The 16,600-nt window shown below is 35.8% G+C and overlaps 3 protein-coding genes across 3 annotated transcripts; 1 reads left to right on the top strand and 2 right to left on the bottom strand.

Annotated features, from left to right (window-relative positions):
* Positions 1–2,363: 2,363 nt before the first annotated feature.
* On the bottom strand, positions 2,364–4,025 carry LOC120215071. Its single transcript, XM_039212855.1, has 2 exons — positions 3,635–4,025; positions 2,364–2,546 (listed from the first exon to the last, which is right to left on the bottom strand). The coding sequence occupies exons 1-2, from the start codon at positions 3,934–3,936 to the stop codon at positions 2,507–2,509; spliced, it is 342 nt and encodes a 113-aa protein (XP_039068786.1). The 5' UTR covers positions 3,937–4,025; the 3' UTR covers positions 2,364–2,506.
* Positions 4,026–7,995: 3,970 nt separating this feature from the next.
* Positions 7,996–13,485, top strand: LOC120215241 (disease resistance protein RPV1-like). The gene is made up of 4 exons (XM_039212969.1): positions 7,996–8,536; positions 9,479–10,604; positions 10,693–10,986; positions 11,091–13,485. The coding sequence occupies exons 1-4, from the start codon at positions 8,037–8,039 to the stop codon at positions 13,212–13,214; spliced, it is 4,044 nt and encodes a 1,347-aa protein (XP_039068900.1). The 5' UTR covers positions 7,996–8,036; the 3' UTR covers positions 13,215–13,485.
* Positions 13,486–13,515: 30 nt separating this feature from the next.
* Positions 13,516–15,964, bottom strand: LOC120215242 (transcription factor BHLH089-like). Its single transcript, XM_039212970.1, has 6 exons — positions 15,371–15,964; positions 15,054–15,248; positions 14,861–14,926; positions 14,604–14,672; positions 14,436–14,507; positions 13,516–13,910 (listed from the first exon to the last, which is right to left on the bottom strand). Exons 1-6 carry the CDS (start codon positions 15,626–15,628, stop codon positions 13,788–13,790), a joined length of 783 nt encoding a protein of 260 aa, XP_039068901.1. The 5' UTR covers positions 15,629–15,964; the 3' UTR covers positions 13,516–13,787.
* Positions 15,965–16,600: the final 636 nt, after the last annotated feature.

The following is a 16,600-nucleotide window of genomic DNA, read 5'->3' as shown; positions in this document are numbered from 1 at the left end:
AATCAATGTGGATGGAATATTCTTTTACTGATAAGAAATAGTCGAGTTAGCTTTCTCGATGGAGGATTACTAATTTCGAGATTTCTTATCGGGTTAAAGAATTTTCTATAATTAATTAGTTAGAAGTGAATTAATCAATGTTCAATAAACGGATCACATTTTAACTTTATATTTGACTCATAAATTCCACCATTTACAACAAGGTGTAAGCGACACAGTACCAGTTTTTGGGCGTTGTGGGGTGTTATTCCTTCCCCACACGTAACCGACTCCCGAATTCATTTAATCGAATCTTTGGTGACGCAGACTAAATTTTGTCTTAAAAAATGATTTTTCTTAAAATTGTTAAAAGACGTTTTTAGGTATTTGACCTACCTAACCCAAAGGTCGATGGCGACTCCATTTTCAATTTAATTCAAATCAATCCAAAATCACCAATTTTTCAAATAAAAGTCATAACTGTTTTTAAAATAATATTTAATTGTTTTACCCAAAAAAATGGTTATGACAGTGTCCAAAGACGGTGAAAGCCCTCCATCCATGCATACAAAAGATCTGTGATGTCAGAATTGTAAGGCTGTAAAAGGATCATGAACTTTTGGTTGTATTCATCTTAAACAAGCTACTATACGAAGAGCTGTAAGAGGTAAATAATGAAACAAGTCAGTCAAATGGTTCCACACATTGGCATTTCCATATTTTCTCAAGCATTCATCATAAAAACCATACCTGAAAAGAGGGAAAAATCTTTGAGAAAAACCATGATATAGCAATACACTTAGTCATACAAGTGAGCAAGTTCTAAACACACGAAATCCCATGATCTTCAAATTCTACATTAAAAACTGAATGCCACTGTGGTTTCCCTTCACATCTACTGGTTAGTTAATGTCAATTCTAACATCGACTATCTATGCATTGCTTCAAACATGGCATGTCAGCCTCAGCCCTCAAGGCTTACAATGTTTAATTTGGTTAATCTACTGGCACTCCTTTTGCTTTTCCCCTTTTAGTAATAAATCAAATTTGAATCCATCTTGCTTCACTTCTTTGCTTTTGCCTCTTCTCAACATAAACACCGAACCACACGGACGGAATAATAAAATAAAGAGCTAAATATACGTAGAGAGTGAGTGCAGCGCTCTTTTGATTTTCCTTTGGGAGAATATGGTAATTATTTATATTTTTATTAAGGGTAAAGTACGCAAATGGTCCCCTGACTATAGGATAATGTTATATTGAGTCATTTGACTATTAAAAATTACAAAATGGTCACCTACTATTAATTATGTTCCAAACTTGTTCTTTTTCGTTAAAAAAATAACGGTCGTCTGAGTTGGATGTTAACATGTTGACTGAGATGTGATAGTTATTTGAGATTATGAGATTGGATTTTATCATATCTCAGTCAACAAGTTAACGTCTAACTCAAACTGTCATTATTTTTTAACGAAAAATGACAAGTTTAAAATTTAATGAATATTCGGGTGACCATGTTGTATCTTTTAATAGTCGAGAGACTCAACAAAACAAATCCCTCTAATCAGAAGATCATTTTGTAACTTTTAATAATCGAGAGACTCTACAAGACAATATCCTATGATCAAGAGATCATTTATGTACTTTACCCTTTTATTAATTCCATTCCTTTTCTCCATTTCTTATGTGCATTTGACTGCCACGGGATATAAGAATCGCATGCATGTCTGCAAGTTTTAATGGATCCAAAATAAAGCTTACTGACTCATAGCTTCCATTTTCATTGTCTTCCCTTTTGTTTCTTTATAGATCATACTCTCAAATTTTATTTTCTTTCTATTTTTTCACTCCTTTCTTCTATTCCTCTAATTCTCTATTCAATCAAATAAAGTCTAAAACTCTTAAATAACATTGAGATTCAAATATTAATATTATTAATAAATTAAACCGAGTTAGAAGAATATCTTCCTAATAAACTTACTTATAAAAGAAAATATAGTAAATCAACTCATGCCTCCACTCACAATTTCCACCAAAATATTGTTCCTTAATCCTACATGTTTGTGTTCTATGTATTTGTTTGTTAATTTAAGGATTCATATTTAACTACCAATTAATTAATAAAATGTCTTTTTTCTTTCAACATACAAAAGGGTAGCTAGATGCTTGATATCTTTCTCTACTAGATTTTTTGACGAATATGTTTTATAGGGATGGATATAAGATTCTATATTAGGAGCGACTTTATAATTATATTTTAGGAGTGAACGAATTTATAAAATTTTAAGATAACACGAATTATCAATATAAACTATAAAGAAAATATTTAAAATATATAAAATAAATTAAAATTTTCAGAACAGCTACATGCATGCAGGCTTAAATGGATAATCGAAATATTTCAAATATTCATAGTCCCACCTCCAAAATATTACATGCACAATATATGCCAGACATGCTGGTTTTGTGGTCATCGTCTTTTAGTACTTCGGCTGATTCGAAGCTTCCGGCGGTCATACTTTGATGCCTAACCTTGTCCCGGCGGTCGTCTCGAGTTGCCAGCTCGCCTGTTTAAAAGGGAAACGAAGAGAAAAGAAAAGAGATTAATTAACTGCAATTTGCTTTGCTTTGTAACTGCAAACTTTCGAAAAAGAAAAAGACTACACTAGTGATCCCTTTTTCGGCCTATTTTCTTTTGGTCATCGGTTTTAAAATAATTACCTTCTAGTACTTCTGTTTTCAATTTCTCTTAATTTGATCCATGGACTATTAATTTTTGTTAGTTTGATGACGTGACATGCTAGTAAAATGATTAAATTTTAACTTAACCTTGAATTTTAGGCAAAATACCAATTTGATCTTAAGTTTTAGATAAAATATTAATTTAACCTCTAAATTTTAGATAAATTATTAGTTTGGCCTCAATAATATTTTATTTAAAACCTAGGGATTAAATTAGTATTTTGTTTAAAGTTTAAAATTAAATTAATATTCCGCCTAAAATTCAAAGATTAAAGTAAAATTTAATTATTTTCACTAATATGTCACTTCGACAAGCTACGAGAATTAATGGTCAAGGGAAAAAAACAAAAGTGACCAGAACTAGGGGTGTGCAAATCCGGGTATCCAGAACTTTCGGGTCGACGATTTCTCGGCCCGTGTCCCGACCCAGATGTTACGGTTACCCGGTAATCAGGTACCCGAATTTTGCGGGTACTCGGTAATCGGGTACCCGATACCCGGTTTTTAATTTTTTTATTTTCAAATTATTAATTTAAAAAAATATATACACAAATTTAAATATTCGAAACTTCGAATTACATACTCTAATATCCGAACATAAAATTTAAAAGTTCGAAATAATTCATTATATTTAATATAATTATATATAAAAAATATAAAAACTAACCGGGTACTCACGTAATCGGGTACCCGGAAAAACTAGATTTTGTGACCCGGGCCCGACCCGGGAAATGTCGGGCCGGGTACCCGACCCGGCCGGGTAATTTTTTTTAGAGAATTACCCGATTTTTTTAGATCCGGGTCGGCGGGTAGGGTCAATCGGGTCGGATAATTTTGAACACCCCTAACCAGAACAAAAATAAATTGATAAATATATGTTGCCCAGATAGCTAAAAATATAGTAGAAGCGGACCTATTATGAATAGGATCTGGTCCATTAGGAACTCTTCTTTTGCTCATGTAGTTGAGATCCATCCGTCGGTGCACCAAACTCGACTTTCCTTTGCCTAAGTCCTTCACTTGCTCTTCCTTCTGTAGCAGCACCTTTCCCTTCCACGACCATGACTCGTCATCATCATCGGCAATCCTTAACGTGGTCTTTCTCGTTGTTTCGTTCCCTTCACTTTGCAGGGTCCCAACTAAGAAGAACCCCAAAACTACAAGTGTTCCAAACAAGGCTTTTAACGACAGACAACAACTATTACCGGCGCCCATGGTTTTATTTCCCTAGAACATGGACGACTGAAAAAGTAGAAGAGGAAAACAAGTGAAAGGAGATTGCAGAGTCCGTATATGAGAAGGAAAGAAGGAGATATAGGGAGGGTGGGTTAATGCAAGAATTTTAATGTTTCACTTGATGGTTAGTATTCTTTTATAGAGGGGCGATTCTGTGTTACTTTCTGAAAGGGAGGGAGGATTAACAGCTGGTTTGATACTTTTGCTTTGAGTTTGGGTATTTTCATGCACTGCTTAAATACTTAAAAGGACACCATGCCTTACGTACGAGAAGAACAAAGCATAATACTTTAGGTGATCAATGGAGTTATGGAACTTGGAAGCATATATACGGCTCTAAAGATTTGAGTCACGTACCATTCATTATATCATATGCTTAACATATATTTCATGCTATTTGTATCTAATTAATCTAAATTCGAATCTCAAAAATAATATTGATAGAAATGATATTCATTAATCTTGAATGGTTTATTTTCATAATCCATATGTTGTACTTCCATCAAACGTTTTCAATAAACACGTACCATCTCCGTACCCATACCCAGAATAGTGACGTTTTTTTTAAAATGCCGCAATAGATTCATCTATAGTGGTGTTTATTGAAAAAACGCTACTACAAAAATATTTTTTTGGGCCCCTATTTTTTGGGGGCCTTGCGTCGTCACGCAATTTGCACCGGGTCAGCCACGGTCCTGGACATGATCTTTGATAGACTCACATTACTTATTAAAATCAAATCTTTTTCTAGTTTATATCCACAAAGTCTATTAGCTTACGAATAATCATAATGATCTTACGTCTGCAACTAACTCCAAGGGTTACTATAAAACATCTCAATTAAAATCGAGAGAAAAAGATTGAAACTCATACTCAACCACCTCATCCTCATTCATCTTTTCTACATCATTATGGAGACAAAGTAACTTGATACCGGTAAACGTTTGATTCATCGTCAATTGCAACTCTTTTGCTCAAATCAGAAAGAATAAACCCCTTGTAATCATTAACTTATTTGTTACCGTCAACTATATAAATATGTACTAAGCTAATGACGAAGCTAGTAAGGGAGTGTATACGATAATGTTCCCCCCTCCTCCCCCTCCCATTTTTATATACCCGTATGTTATATATACTATACCTTTTTGCCAACTTCGACTGGGAATTTGCGGCCCAAGGAGTAGAGATTCCGATGCACGTTTGGGGTTGAACATCACAGTTCCCAAACTTTAATAATCTTAACCACTACCAACTTATGTCGACATCTACCGTAATATTTGCAACCCAAGCCAGCAGCCAAGCCATGGTCCACAACCTTATGCTCTGACCATTTCAACCACTCTTAACATCGAGTGCTAATTTAATAGTCTTTGTTCCTGTTTTTTTTAATCTCTTTTAATGCATATCTTAAAGGAATATAAAAACAAAATATATGTATAATTATTGATGGACGTGAATTCCAGAATAGACCCAGATAGGAATACCAGAAGCATCTTTTTAATAAGAAACAAGCATTAAGTAGGGTAGAAAATAGCAAAGTTGGGGCAGTCCATATTCCATTAGGGCTAAAAGATTAACATATGGCACATTTGGTCTTTACCTATACCATTTGAATCATAGTTTTGGAACATTAAAGTGTTGTGTTTGGAGAATCCTATGCTTCCCACTGTAATGGCTTCTCCTTGAAGGTAACTTTAGCCTTACTCGTGAAATTTATAGATTGTATACAGAGAATTTCAGCCACTTTGGGATAAGAGATAGGGGTGTAAACGAGCCGAGTCGAGCTCGAGTATTGACTCGAGCTCGACTCGGCTCGAAAACTTTGAAATTGAGCTCGATTCGACTCGAAAACTCGCGAGCTTAAAATTTTTAAGCTCGACTCGAACTCGAAATCCTGAACTGAAGCTCGTGAGCAGCTCGAAATGAAGAAAAAAAATTCTTAAACTTAACTCGATTGAAGTCTCAAACTCAAACTCAAACTCGAATCTGAACTTTAAATACATGAAAATCTTAATGTATTCTCTTTAAAAAAATCAATACATAAATATTAATATTTTTAATAATTTTTAAAAAAAATATAATCTTATATATTATATTTTCAAGCTGCTCACGAGCTTTTCGAGTCGAGTATCAAGTAGCTCGTTTTGGCTCGTTAAGAATTCGAGTCGAGCTTGAGCTCGAGTCGAGTCCATTCGATCCGAGTATTTATCGAGCCTTGACCGAATCGATATCGAGTAGCTCACGATATGACTCGTCTCATTTACGACCCAGTATGGATACTCGAAGAATTTTAATTGCAATAATTTTACACGTGACAGAGTTGCGCCGCCATTCTCTGATTGGGGTTTATCTGAATATGTTCTCGAATTCTCACATCAAATAATTTTATGGTTAAAAATTTTGAGTCTTTAAATAGTGTGTTAAAAGTTAGAGGGGTGGTTCATCGTTTTTAATTAGGTGTAATATAACGTTTATAAATCAGACTTGTGTTTTATATATTCAAGAATCAATCAATGTGAAAAAATTAAAACACAACATTTTATTTCACCCATATGCATATATAGTTAAAAAATAACAACATATATAATGATTATATAATAAAATAGATACCAAAATTTTACGTGAATTTTTTTCCAGAAAAACCACATATATAAAAACGCAGAGGACGAGAATTTCCACTGGCATGGAAAATAAAAAAATTATTGACAACTTCAAATCTTAATCATAATATTTATTTATAGGGATAGTTATATTGGTTACAAATGAACCTTATTTAATAGAGATCTATTAAAACTAGATTTTTTTTATAGAAATGCTATTTTTATTCAAAATAAGAAATATCCTAAATTATAATAAAGATTTAGAATCATAATAGTAAATTTAGCACATAATTAGGATAATTTCCTATAATCATTAAAACAAAACTAACAAATTAAGATCACATAAAGATCATACAAGGACATATATATGTTTCCTACTTTCAATCAACAATAAAAAATCGATATATTTCCTACTTTCAAAACTAGATTTTTTTATATAAAAAATATATATGTTTCCTACTTCCAATCAACAATATACACCCTTAACATGATTTCTGAAAGTACAAAGAGTTCGAGACAAAATTCTAAACTGATGAAACACCCGAACTCAATAAAAAATCAATTCTTAACATCAAAGAATAAATTATATACCTCGAGAATATATTCTTTACCTCTTCGACGAAACCCTTTAAAAGGATATTCTTCAATAATAATTGTCAATTGAATCCAAACCTTACCTAAATTTGGTTATGAAATATAACTTTGACATTGTTAAGATTATTATTATAAGTGTCAACTTTACTCATAATTATATTACTAAGAGTAATATCATACACAACACGATAATCAATGACAATCATATCTTTAGATATCTATAATGCTTTAGTCCCATTAAATCTTTGCAAAGACCTAGTTCTTTTCTATGCTTATTTTCAACAATAGAACATTGTAAATAAAACAATTCTTCCTTTAACATTATTAATCTTAGTGGTGAACTGAAAAAAGCCTAAAGCTATGAGCATGAACTAAAAAAAAGAAAACATCTCATTTCAATTTTTGATGTTTTCATGTATTTTCATAGTTAAGTGCAATAAAATTATTACCTTAAATTTTTTTTGACCAAAATAAGTAAAAATATTTGATATTAATTAAAAATTAAATATCTTATAAAAATTATAACCGATAATTAAAATATAATATCATTTTTAACATAATTAATAACCCGAGTGCCAGCCATATAAAGATTTAGGAAATATTGTCTCGGTTTATAATTTAATAAAAAAATATGTGCATTAACAAAATCATAGTACATTTTATATTTAATATTTAAGCACTATTTATTTATAATTTTATAAATCTAATTTCCGTCACATACAGTGAGATGGAGTACGAAAAGTAGAACATACTGTTTTTCTCCTACTACAGTATGGCTGAAAGCGATGCTTCAAAGTATTCTTACTCGGCCAATTACTGCGGATAAAGTTTGAAAACCACAAATTCAGTCGGTGCGAATTCAAAAGCAAAGAAATCAAAACAAAAATGGCGTACGACGGTGCAGATTCCACCTCAACTCCGTTGTCTTTTAGGCGCCAATGGGACGTCTTCCTCAGCTTCAGAGGCGAAGACACGCGTGACGGCATCACGACCAGCCTGTATCGCTCGCTTGACGGACAAGGCGTGCGCGTCTTTCTAGATGACGTCGGCTTGAACCGTGGAGACGAGATCGCACCGGGCTTGCTCGAAGCCATCGAAGATTCGGCTGCTTTCATCGTCATTTTGTCCAAAGATTACGCTTCCTCCCATTGGTGCCTGGAAGAATTGGCCCGGATCTGCGAGTTGCGGCGCCGGAGCCTGATCCGTAGACTGGTTCTTCCGGTATTCTACGAAGTTGATCCTTCGCATGTACGGAAACAGATAGGGCCTTTTGAGGAGGCGTTTTTTAGCCACGAGAAGAGATTTGGAAAAGACAAGGCGAAAGAGTGGAGGGAAGCCATGGCCAAAGTTGGCTCCCTTGCTGGTTTCGTTGTCAAAAACAAAAGGTTATTTATCTCTTTCTTTACTTGCTTTCCTCAAATCTCCATGCTTAACGCAATTAGATCTGCAATTGTTTAAGTAGTCGACGGTAGGGTTTTTCATTCAGATTTACGAAGTTACATGTTCCAACAGACACACAAAATTCCTTTAAATTAAAAAAATCAAATTTAAAATTGGTTTTAACGATTAAATTAATACTTAAATCATTTCGAATAGATGATAATTAAATATCTTAATGAAATATTATTTCGATAAAATCTTTATCTAAAAAACGGTGATCAAATAAGTTCTTAAAATTGAAAAAATATATCCCTATTAAATTAATTTTTAAAAATAATAAAATTGCATAAATAATATGTTGGAAAAAATTGTGCTTGACAAATTATTTATTCATCGAGGGTGCTTTTTACAGTAATCTATAGAAAACCATTTGCATCACTTGATGTATTCTGAAAATTGTTTGGATCTGCCACCGAGTTTTGGAAAATGTGTGAACTACAAGATGTCTTTTTTTAAGATGCATGCATGTACTTGTATGGAAATTAATTTTATGCATTTGAACGTTGATGATGAGTTATTAGAAATTACAATAAAATGCATTTGATATCATTGAATTATGTAAAGATGATTCTAATTGTCATCATTCTTTCAAACATTAAAAAATGATTATCAAACATCCTAAACTATTGTAAAATATGTTTAATATCGAATTATTATCAAATGATTAATGAATTTATCAAAGTTTATTGCTATTTTAACATTACAAGGGATTATTTTATAATTATTTAGAAAGTTTGATGATATTTTGTAACAATAAAGGGCTGCTGATTAAGAAGTATTTTTATATAATTGAGTGACCTTTAGTGTACCTTACCCTAAAACATTTGTTTCCAAAGATATAATTGCGTCACACATGCAAATTCTAACTTGGCAAGCCTCCATTGCAGTGAAGGAGGGGAAGTGATTCGGGTTCTGCTGAGAGAAGTTCTGAAACATGTGAACAATACACCGGTGGAAGTAGCCTCTTACCCGGTCGGACTGGATGCGCGTGTAACGGAGCTAATAAATCTCTTAGATGTAAAGTCCCATGGCATTAAAGTTGTAGGCCTTCATGGGATGGGGGGCATCGGCAAGACGACCCTTGCCAAGGCCGTCTTTAACAAAGTACTCGGGCTCGAACAGTTCGAGCACCGCAGTTTTATCTCGAATGTTAGAGAACTTTCGAAACAAGAAGATGGTTTAGTGTCCCTCCAAAACAAACTCGTTGGTGATCTCTTCGGTTCCACTGCGGATATTGATCTTTCTGCGAACGAAGTCGATGTTAATGCCTCGAAAATCCGAAAGAATATTCATGGAAAAAGAATTCTAATTGTCCTGGACGATGTCGATGATGAAAACCAACTGAATGCAGTAGGTGCAGGAGTCAAATGGAGAAACGAAGGAAATATTCGAGTCATTGTTACAACAAGAAACAAAGGAGTTTTAAATGAACGTTACGTGAACGGTATTTACGAGGTCAGGGAGCTTCATTTTGATCAGGCACTACAACTTTTCAGCTATCATGCGCTCAGAAAAGACCAACCAACAAAAGAGTTTCTGAAATTGTCCAAGGAAATCGTATCCCTTACAGGGAACTTACCTTTGGCATTGGAAGTATTCGGTTCGTTTTTGTTCGGCAAGAGGAAGGTAACCGAATGGGAAGATGCTTTGAGCAAGCTGAGAGATATTCGTCCGCACAAGGTTCAAGATGTGCTGAAGATAAGCTTCGATGCGCTAGATGCGGAAAATCAATGCATATTCCTAGATGTAGCCTGCTTGTTTACCAGTTTGGAAACCAAGAGAGATGACATAGTTGACGTATTGAAAGGATGTGATTTCAAAGCTGAAATAGGCTTAAAAGATCTTGAAGAAAAATCTCTGATTAAGTTCCACGAGGACGATACTATTTGGATGCACGATCAGCTTAGGGATATGGGACGACAAATCGTGCAAAACGAGAGCTTCTTAGATCCTGGAATGCGTAGCAGACTGTGGGATCGTGACGAAATCATCACGGTCTTGAAAAATTACAAGGTATATAACTATATACAAACACATGTATGATACTAGACATGGTTTATTGAGCTTGAAACATTGATTTTGTGGACATTGTTGACAATAGGGAACAAGAAGAATTCAGGGTATTGTGATGAACATGAAGAAAGCTGATAACGGCCGGAAACAGGTGACTGTTGGTACGGAGCCTTTCGAATCCATGGTTAGTCTGAGACTGCTTCAAGTCAATAATGTGAACTTGGAAGGGAAGTTTAAATTCCTTCCTCGTGAACTCAAGTGGCTTCAATGGCAAGGATGTGCATTGGACACTCTTCCTTCTGATTTTTGTCCCCAAAAGCTAGCTGTCATTGATCTATCGGGTAGCAAAATCAAACAGCTGTGGAGCTCGAGTGTTAACGAGGTAACGTACTTAGGCCGGTTTCCGCAGCCTGTAACTAGCTAGTTTGTGGTATTTTATGAACTGGTTTTTTTTTCCTTTTGTCATGGAATATTCGTTTGTTTCAGGTTGCTGAAAACTTGAAGATCCTGAATCTACGTGATTGCGCACATTTGGCATCTCTTCCCGATTTATCGGGACATAGAAAGCTGGAAAAGATTGTCCTCAAGAATTGTGTGGCACTGGTAAACATCCACAAATCAGTTGGTAGTTTGAAATCATTACATCACTTGGATATGACACGCTGTTTAAAACTTGTTGAATTTCCAAGTGATGTATCGGGGATGAAAAATCTTCAAACCCTTGTCCTCAGCTATTGCTCCGGATTGGAGGAGTTACCAGAGGGCATTGGCAGCATGAAAGCACTCAAAGAACTTTATGTCGATCACACCGGCATAGACAAGCTGCCTGAATCTATTTACCGCCTCGAAAAGCTCGAAAAACTGATCCTAGACGGTTGCATTCGTATCAAACGGTTGCCAACATGCCTAGGAATGCTCGTTTCTCTCAAGGAACTTCGTCTTAATCACTCTGCAATAGAGAGGTTGCCCGACTCTGTTGGATCTTTGGAGAACTTGGAACAACTGAGTTTAATATCTTGTGAATCTCTCAACGCGATTCCCGATACCGTCGGCAATCTCAAATTATTGAAAGAGTTGTTCATAAAGGGCAGTGCAATTACTGAGTTACCGAATTCTATAGGTACTTTATCATATCTGAAAAGCTTATTTGTAGAGGGCAAGGAGATTAGCAAGTTGCCAGATTCATTTCGAGGGCTGTCATCTGCTGTGGAACTTGATATCGAAGGCACATCAATTACGTGTCTCCCAAGTCATATCGGCGATTTGACATTACTTGAGAAGATTGGGATAAGGAGTTGCATTTCACTTGAATCTCTGCCAGAGTCAACCGGGAGCTTGTTTGCTCTTACTTATATGAACATATACAACACCGGTATTACCGAGTTGCCGGAGTCTTTTGGGATGTTGGAAAATCTTATTACGTTAAGGTTGAACAAATGTAGAAAGCTTCATAAACTTCCATCCTCAATGGGAAATTTGAAGTCCTTGCATCATTTATACATGAAAGAAACCGATGTGAAGGAATTACCGGAAAGCTTTGGCATGCTCACAAGCTTGCAGGTTCTGAAAATAGGAGAGAAACGCAGTATGCAAGTGCAACCAAATTCGCCATCAGTAGTGTTGCCGTCATCTTTCACGAATCTTTCATCGCTACAAGAACTCGATGCTTGGGCCTGGAGAATATGCGGTGAAATCCCAGATGATTTCGAGAAGTTGTCGAATTTAGAGGTTCTGTTTCTAGGAAACAACGATTTTCATAAGCTTCCATCGAGCCTAAGCGGACTCTCGCTTCTCAAAGATCTCCAGCTGCCCAACTGCGAAAAGCTCGAGTCCCTCCCTCCACTTCCTTCAAGTTTAGAGAGTCTGAATCTTGCAAACTGTATTTCATTGGAGCGTTTTTCTGATCTCTCCAATTTAGAGTGCTTAAAAGATTTAAACCTCACAAACTGTGAGAAGTTGGTTGATATTCCAGGCCTCGAGTCCTTGAAGTCCTTGACGACATTGTACATGAGTAATTGCAGCACATGTGCTTCAGCAACAAAGGAAAGACTCTCCAAGGTATATCTCAAGAATCTGAAAAATCTAAGCATGCCCGGAAGTAGAATTCCTGATTGGTTTTCACAAGATACGGTTACTTTTTCGAGCCACAAAAGCCTTGATCTTACCGGGGTGATACTAATGGTAGTTGTTTCCGTTAACCATCATGTACCAGATGAACTGAGATATCAAATACCTGCGGTGGTGGACGTTCAAGCACAGATCTTTGATGGTGACAGGAAAATATTCACCACTACCTTGGACTTGATTGGGGTACCGAAAACAAACCAAGATCATGTTCACTTGTGTCGATATCAGGCTCATCGGCCCTTGGTTTCATTCTTGAAGGATGGCTTTAAGATTAAAGTGACGACACAAAACCCGCCCTTTGTAAAGGGCATAGAGCTGAAGAAGGCTGGGATTTATTTAGTTTATGAGAACGACGATGATTACGATGGCAATGAAGAATCATTGGATGAGAGCCTGCAGACTGTGTCTGAGAGATTAGCCAAGTTTTTCAGCTCTCTTGAAGAAAATGGAGTTGTTCGCCAAAACGACTGCAGCATGTACTAAAAGAAGAGCTTCAAGTTCAAATCAAGGAAAAAAAACACCTGCCGAGCAGGTGAAATAGGCGCTGTAATCAGATATGCAGATGCATTTAATCTTGGACCATGGTGCACCATAGGCAAAAATCGGCTCCGAAGCCAGAAAATTTTCTTGGGAAAAATAGATCATATAGCAGTAAACTGGCTTTACTTATTTGTTACAATTTTATTTGTTAACAAACACAAAGTTGACTCGATATGTAAGCATCAATAATTCTGAACAAGCAACTTTCTTGTACGACAACAATGATGATTCTAGCAGATTCTGTTCGGGTAATTAGTACAGAGAAGGCCGTAAAGCCTGACATTTCATATATGGAGTAAAAGAACACATTCTCCAAAACACAACGAAGATGTTCGGATACTAACTTTAGCATTCTTTTAGACGACAATGTCCAGTCGGAGCCTCATGTTGTGAGAAAGAAAATATACTGTCTCTTTGGTTTACCAGGATGCAATAAACTGATTCAGGCGTGATGACTGATGGACGAATCATTAGAAACTAATGCTCTTATTGCTTATTGACGAGGAATTTTCGAGATTATGTTGTTCTTTCGAAACCACCGCGGATATGCAACCACTCTGGTGATGCACCGCTACTGTATTCCCTTGTTGCTTGTGAACCAAATGCCATTGCAGTAGAATCAAACATTTGTTGCCCATACTGAAATTCCGAATCAATTGTTATAACATAATAAGTCTGGGGAAAAGGGAAATAATTTCTACAATTGTTTCGTTCAAATGAAAATAGCAACAAGAATTTCAGGTAAGGTGTGAGTTAAGACAACATATTAAACTACCGAGAACTAGACGCTAAAAGCACAAACACGAAGAACGGATTTGATTAACAAAAATAGCATTACAGCATGTTATCTTCAGAAAATCTAAATCCAAGACTAATCTGACCACTTTTATTATAGAAAACCAGATCAACGAACAAGCTTTTACAGAAACTAATCGTTTAACACGGTATAGATGTGCTCTTCTTATTTTGGGCTACCAACTATCAAGAAGGCTTATCCCTCAACCAGACATGATTTCTAAGCCAAATATGATTCAAGTTTGACATGACTTATGAGCCTCTAACTTCAGATGTATGAGACTTCGCCGTAGAAAGCATTTGTCTTGGCTAACAACTAGAAAAGGAAGTGATAAAAACTACATAGTCAATGACAGAATAAATACTAACATCTTTAAGAGGAAATACTTCAATGGCAGGGTTCATTCTTGAATTAACTGCTTCAAGCTTCATTGACAAGAACTACAACACCAGTAATAATGTTTCAGAATGTAAGTTCGAGATCACCAGAGGGAAAATGTAAAATAAATAGTGATAGAAAAGCACAAGGATACACACCTCAACCTGACGCTGTAGCGATTGGATGTAATTAATTATCTCATCAAGGACAAGAGCCTTGCCAATAACCTGAATCCAACAAACTACTTAGCAAGTGGCTTAAACATGCCATAATCAGGGGAGCAGAAACAAGCAATAGAAAGTCATAGAACATGTGACCATAATCAGGTAACAGCAAACCAGGCACTAGTTTTGCTTATGCACAAAACATTAGATTTTGTAGCACGAAACAGTTCAGAAATTTCATCAGTATATACCTTATTGCATCCCGGAACCAGATCCTGAAGAATTTTCATTCTTTCACTAATCTTTTCTCTCCTAGCCTGCCAATCAAACGATTCCAGATCAGTGAAAAATAAAATCAAAGGATTGTCTTTTGCATCGAAATTTCGGTTTTTATACACTACAAGAATTTCAAAATGATTTCAGGACTATCAAGAAGCAAATTACCCTTTCTGCTAAGCTGTGACTATCAGTAGCTTGACCTCTTCTAGCTCGGACATGGATGAAATCTTGTTTAGGTGGCTCTGCTTGTTGAGCTTTCTGTCCCACTAGCTTGCCTGAACTGGGTTCTGCTTCAACTTTAGAATCATCATTCTCATCTCTACATTCAGATGCTTTAAGTTTCTTCCAATCACCAATATCCTGCCCAAATTATGAAACCAACATTACCAAATACAGAGCATTTGCCTATGCGAATTAGTAGAATTGAGGATCACAAAAAAAGAAAATCAATTGATTAAACAAACTGAAATGAAAATGAATACCATGCCATTGCCATTACTGGTGGAGACAATCTTGGCCGACTCGTCTTCCCCATCACGCCTCCTCCTCAAACCAACCCCTCTCTGCTGCCGCTGCTCCAAGCTCACCGGATCATTACCCGATACCTCTCGATTAGGATCGACGAAATGACCCGACACATTCCCAAATTGACCCTTCCTTATCCCGGATTCAGTAACGGGATACTGCCAGATCTCCTCTAGATTGTACCCTCCATCACTCATCATAGCCGGAGGATCCATCACCAGAAGAAAAAACCACTCTCGAGCTTCACATAAAAAGAAAACCCAAAATGGAGCAAAAAGGCAAACTTTGTTTCAAATTATTAGCAACAGATCATGGGGTTTTTTTTTTAATAGCAACTGAGTTTACTTGTTTTCGACTTTGATGCTTCGAAAGAGTTCCTCGGGAGTTGCGAACTAAGTCACTTCCAGTGAGGTTTACTGGGTTTTTTCTAATGGTTTGGAGAAAAGACCCTGATCTTTCTCACTTCTTCTCTCGTTTCACTTATCCACCATTGGAGTACAAAATCCAGGGTATAAATATACTAGTGTTACTTGATTAGTAGTAAATTAAGGTGATATGATTAATGATTAAAAGTTTTAAAGCAAAAATGATTGGATTTAAGTGTCAATTTGTGGGAAAGTGGATCATATTCATGGGATATTTGTATGTGATGATTGGTGAGACAAGTAAGAATTTTGCAAAATTAAGATTAACGAATTAACCATCTAATCTAGTATTCATTTTCCTGTTCATTGCTGTGTTTAAGAACCTACTGATTATGTTTATTTATTTATTTATTGGGGGAACTACACAATTAATCCTACAAAAATTATAAAATGGATATTATACTTTTTCTATTAATCACCAATACTGATGCAGGGGGATCCGAGACAAATGTTGTTGAACTGTCAGATTGTACCTTGATGGCGCTGAGATACCATGAATTGGCAGATCAGCGCAAAGGCGGGAATTGATTGTGACATGTTCCTCATTGGGGTCGTTTTGAGTATGTTTCAGTCTTTTGGCCATAACTTTGACTACATGTGTCAGAATCGCGCATAAGACCCCAATCCGAAAAGCTCTTTTCGACACGCACGCTCTCCACATTTGAGCTACGCTTCATGTGACCTTTTTTTCAACCTCAAATTCTGCCGTTTTCCCCTCCGAATCACTAGAATTAGATATTTTTTACTATTTATGGTAATATT

This window comes from Hibiscus syriacus, unplaced genomic scaffold, assembly GCF_006381635.1.
Source record: "Hibiscus syriacus cultivar Baekdansim isolate YM2019G1 unplaced genomic scaffold, ASM638163v2 tig00110114_pilon, whole genome shotgun sequence".
NCBI lineage: Eukaryota > Viridiplantae > Streptophyta > Magnoliopsida > Malvales > Malvaceae > Hibiscus > Hibiscus syriacus.
Note: the sequence above shows the minus strand (reverse complement) of the source record. Positions and strands in the feature narration are given on the sequence as shown.

Bases quoted from the DNA above. Each gene is read 5' to 3' on its own strand.
- LOC120215241 (XM_039212969.1), top strand. From the start codon at position 8,037: ATGGCGTACGACGGTGCAGATTCCACCTCAACTCCGTTGTCTTTTAGG. The intron at 8,537-9,478 runs GTTATTTATCTC...CCTCCATTGCAG, and splicing joins TTCGTTGTCAAAAACAAAAG to TGAAGGAGGGGAAGTGATTC. The intron at 10,987-11,090 runs GTAACGTACTTA...CGTTTGTTTCAG, and splicing joins GGAGCTCGAGTGTTAACGAG to GTTGCTGAAAACTTGAAGAT.
- LOC120215242 (XM_039212970.1), bottom strand. From the start codon at position 15,628: ATGGATCCTCCGGCTATGATGAGTGATGGAGGGTACAATCTAGAGGAG. The intron at 14,927-15,053 runs GTAATTTGCTTC...TTTGATTGGCAG, and splicing joins GTCACAGCTTAGCAGAAAGG to GCTAGGAGAGAAAAGATTAG. The intron at 13,911-14,435 runs GTTAGTATTTAT...TCGGAATTTCAG, and splicing joins AAGTATTTCCTCTTAAAGAT to TATGGGCAACAAATGTTTGA.
- LOC120215071 (XM_039212855.1), bottom strand. From the start codon at position 3,936: ATGGGCGCCGGTAATAGTTGTTGTCTGTCGTTAAAAGCCTTGTTTGGA. The intron at 2,547-3,634 runs GTCCGCTTCTAC...CCTTTTAAACAG, and splicing joins CCAGATCCTATTCATAATAG to GCGAGCTGGCAACTCGAGAC.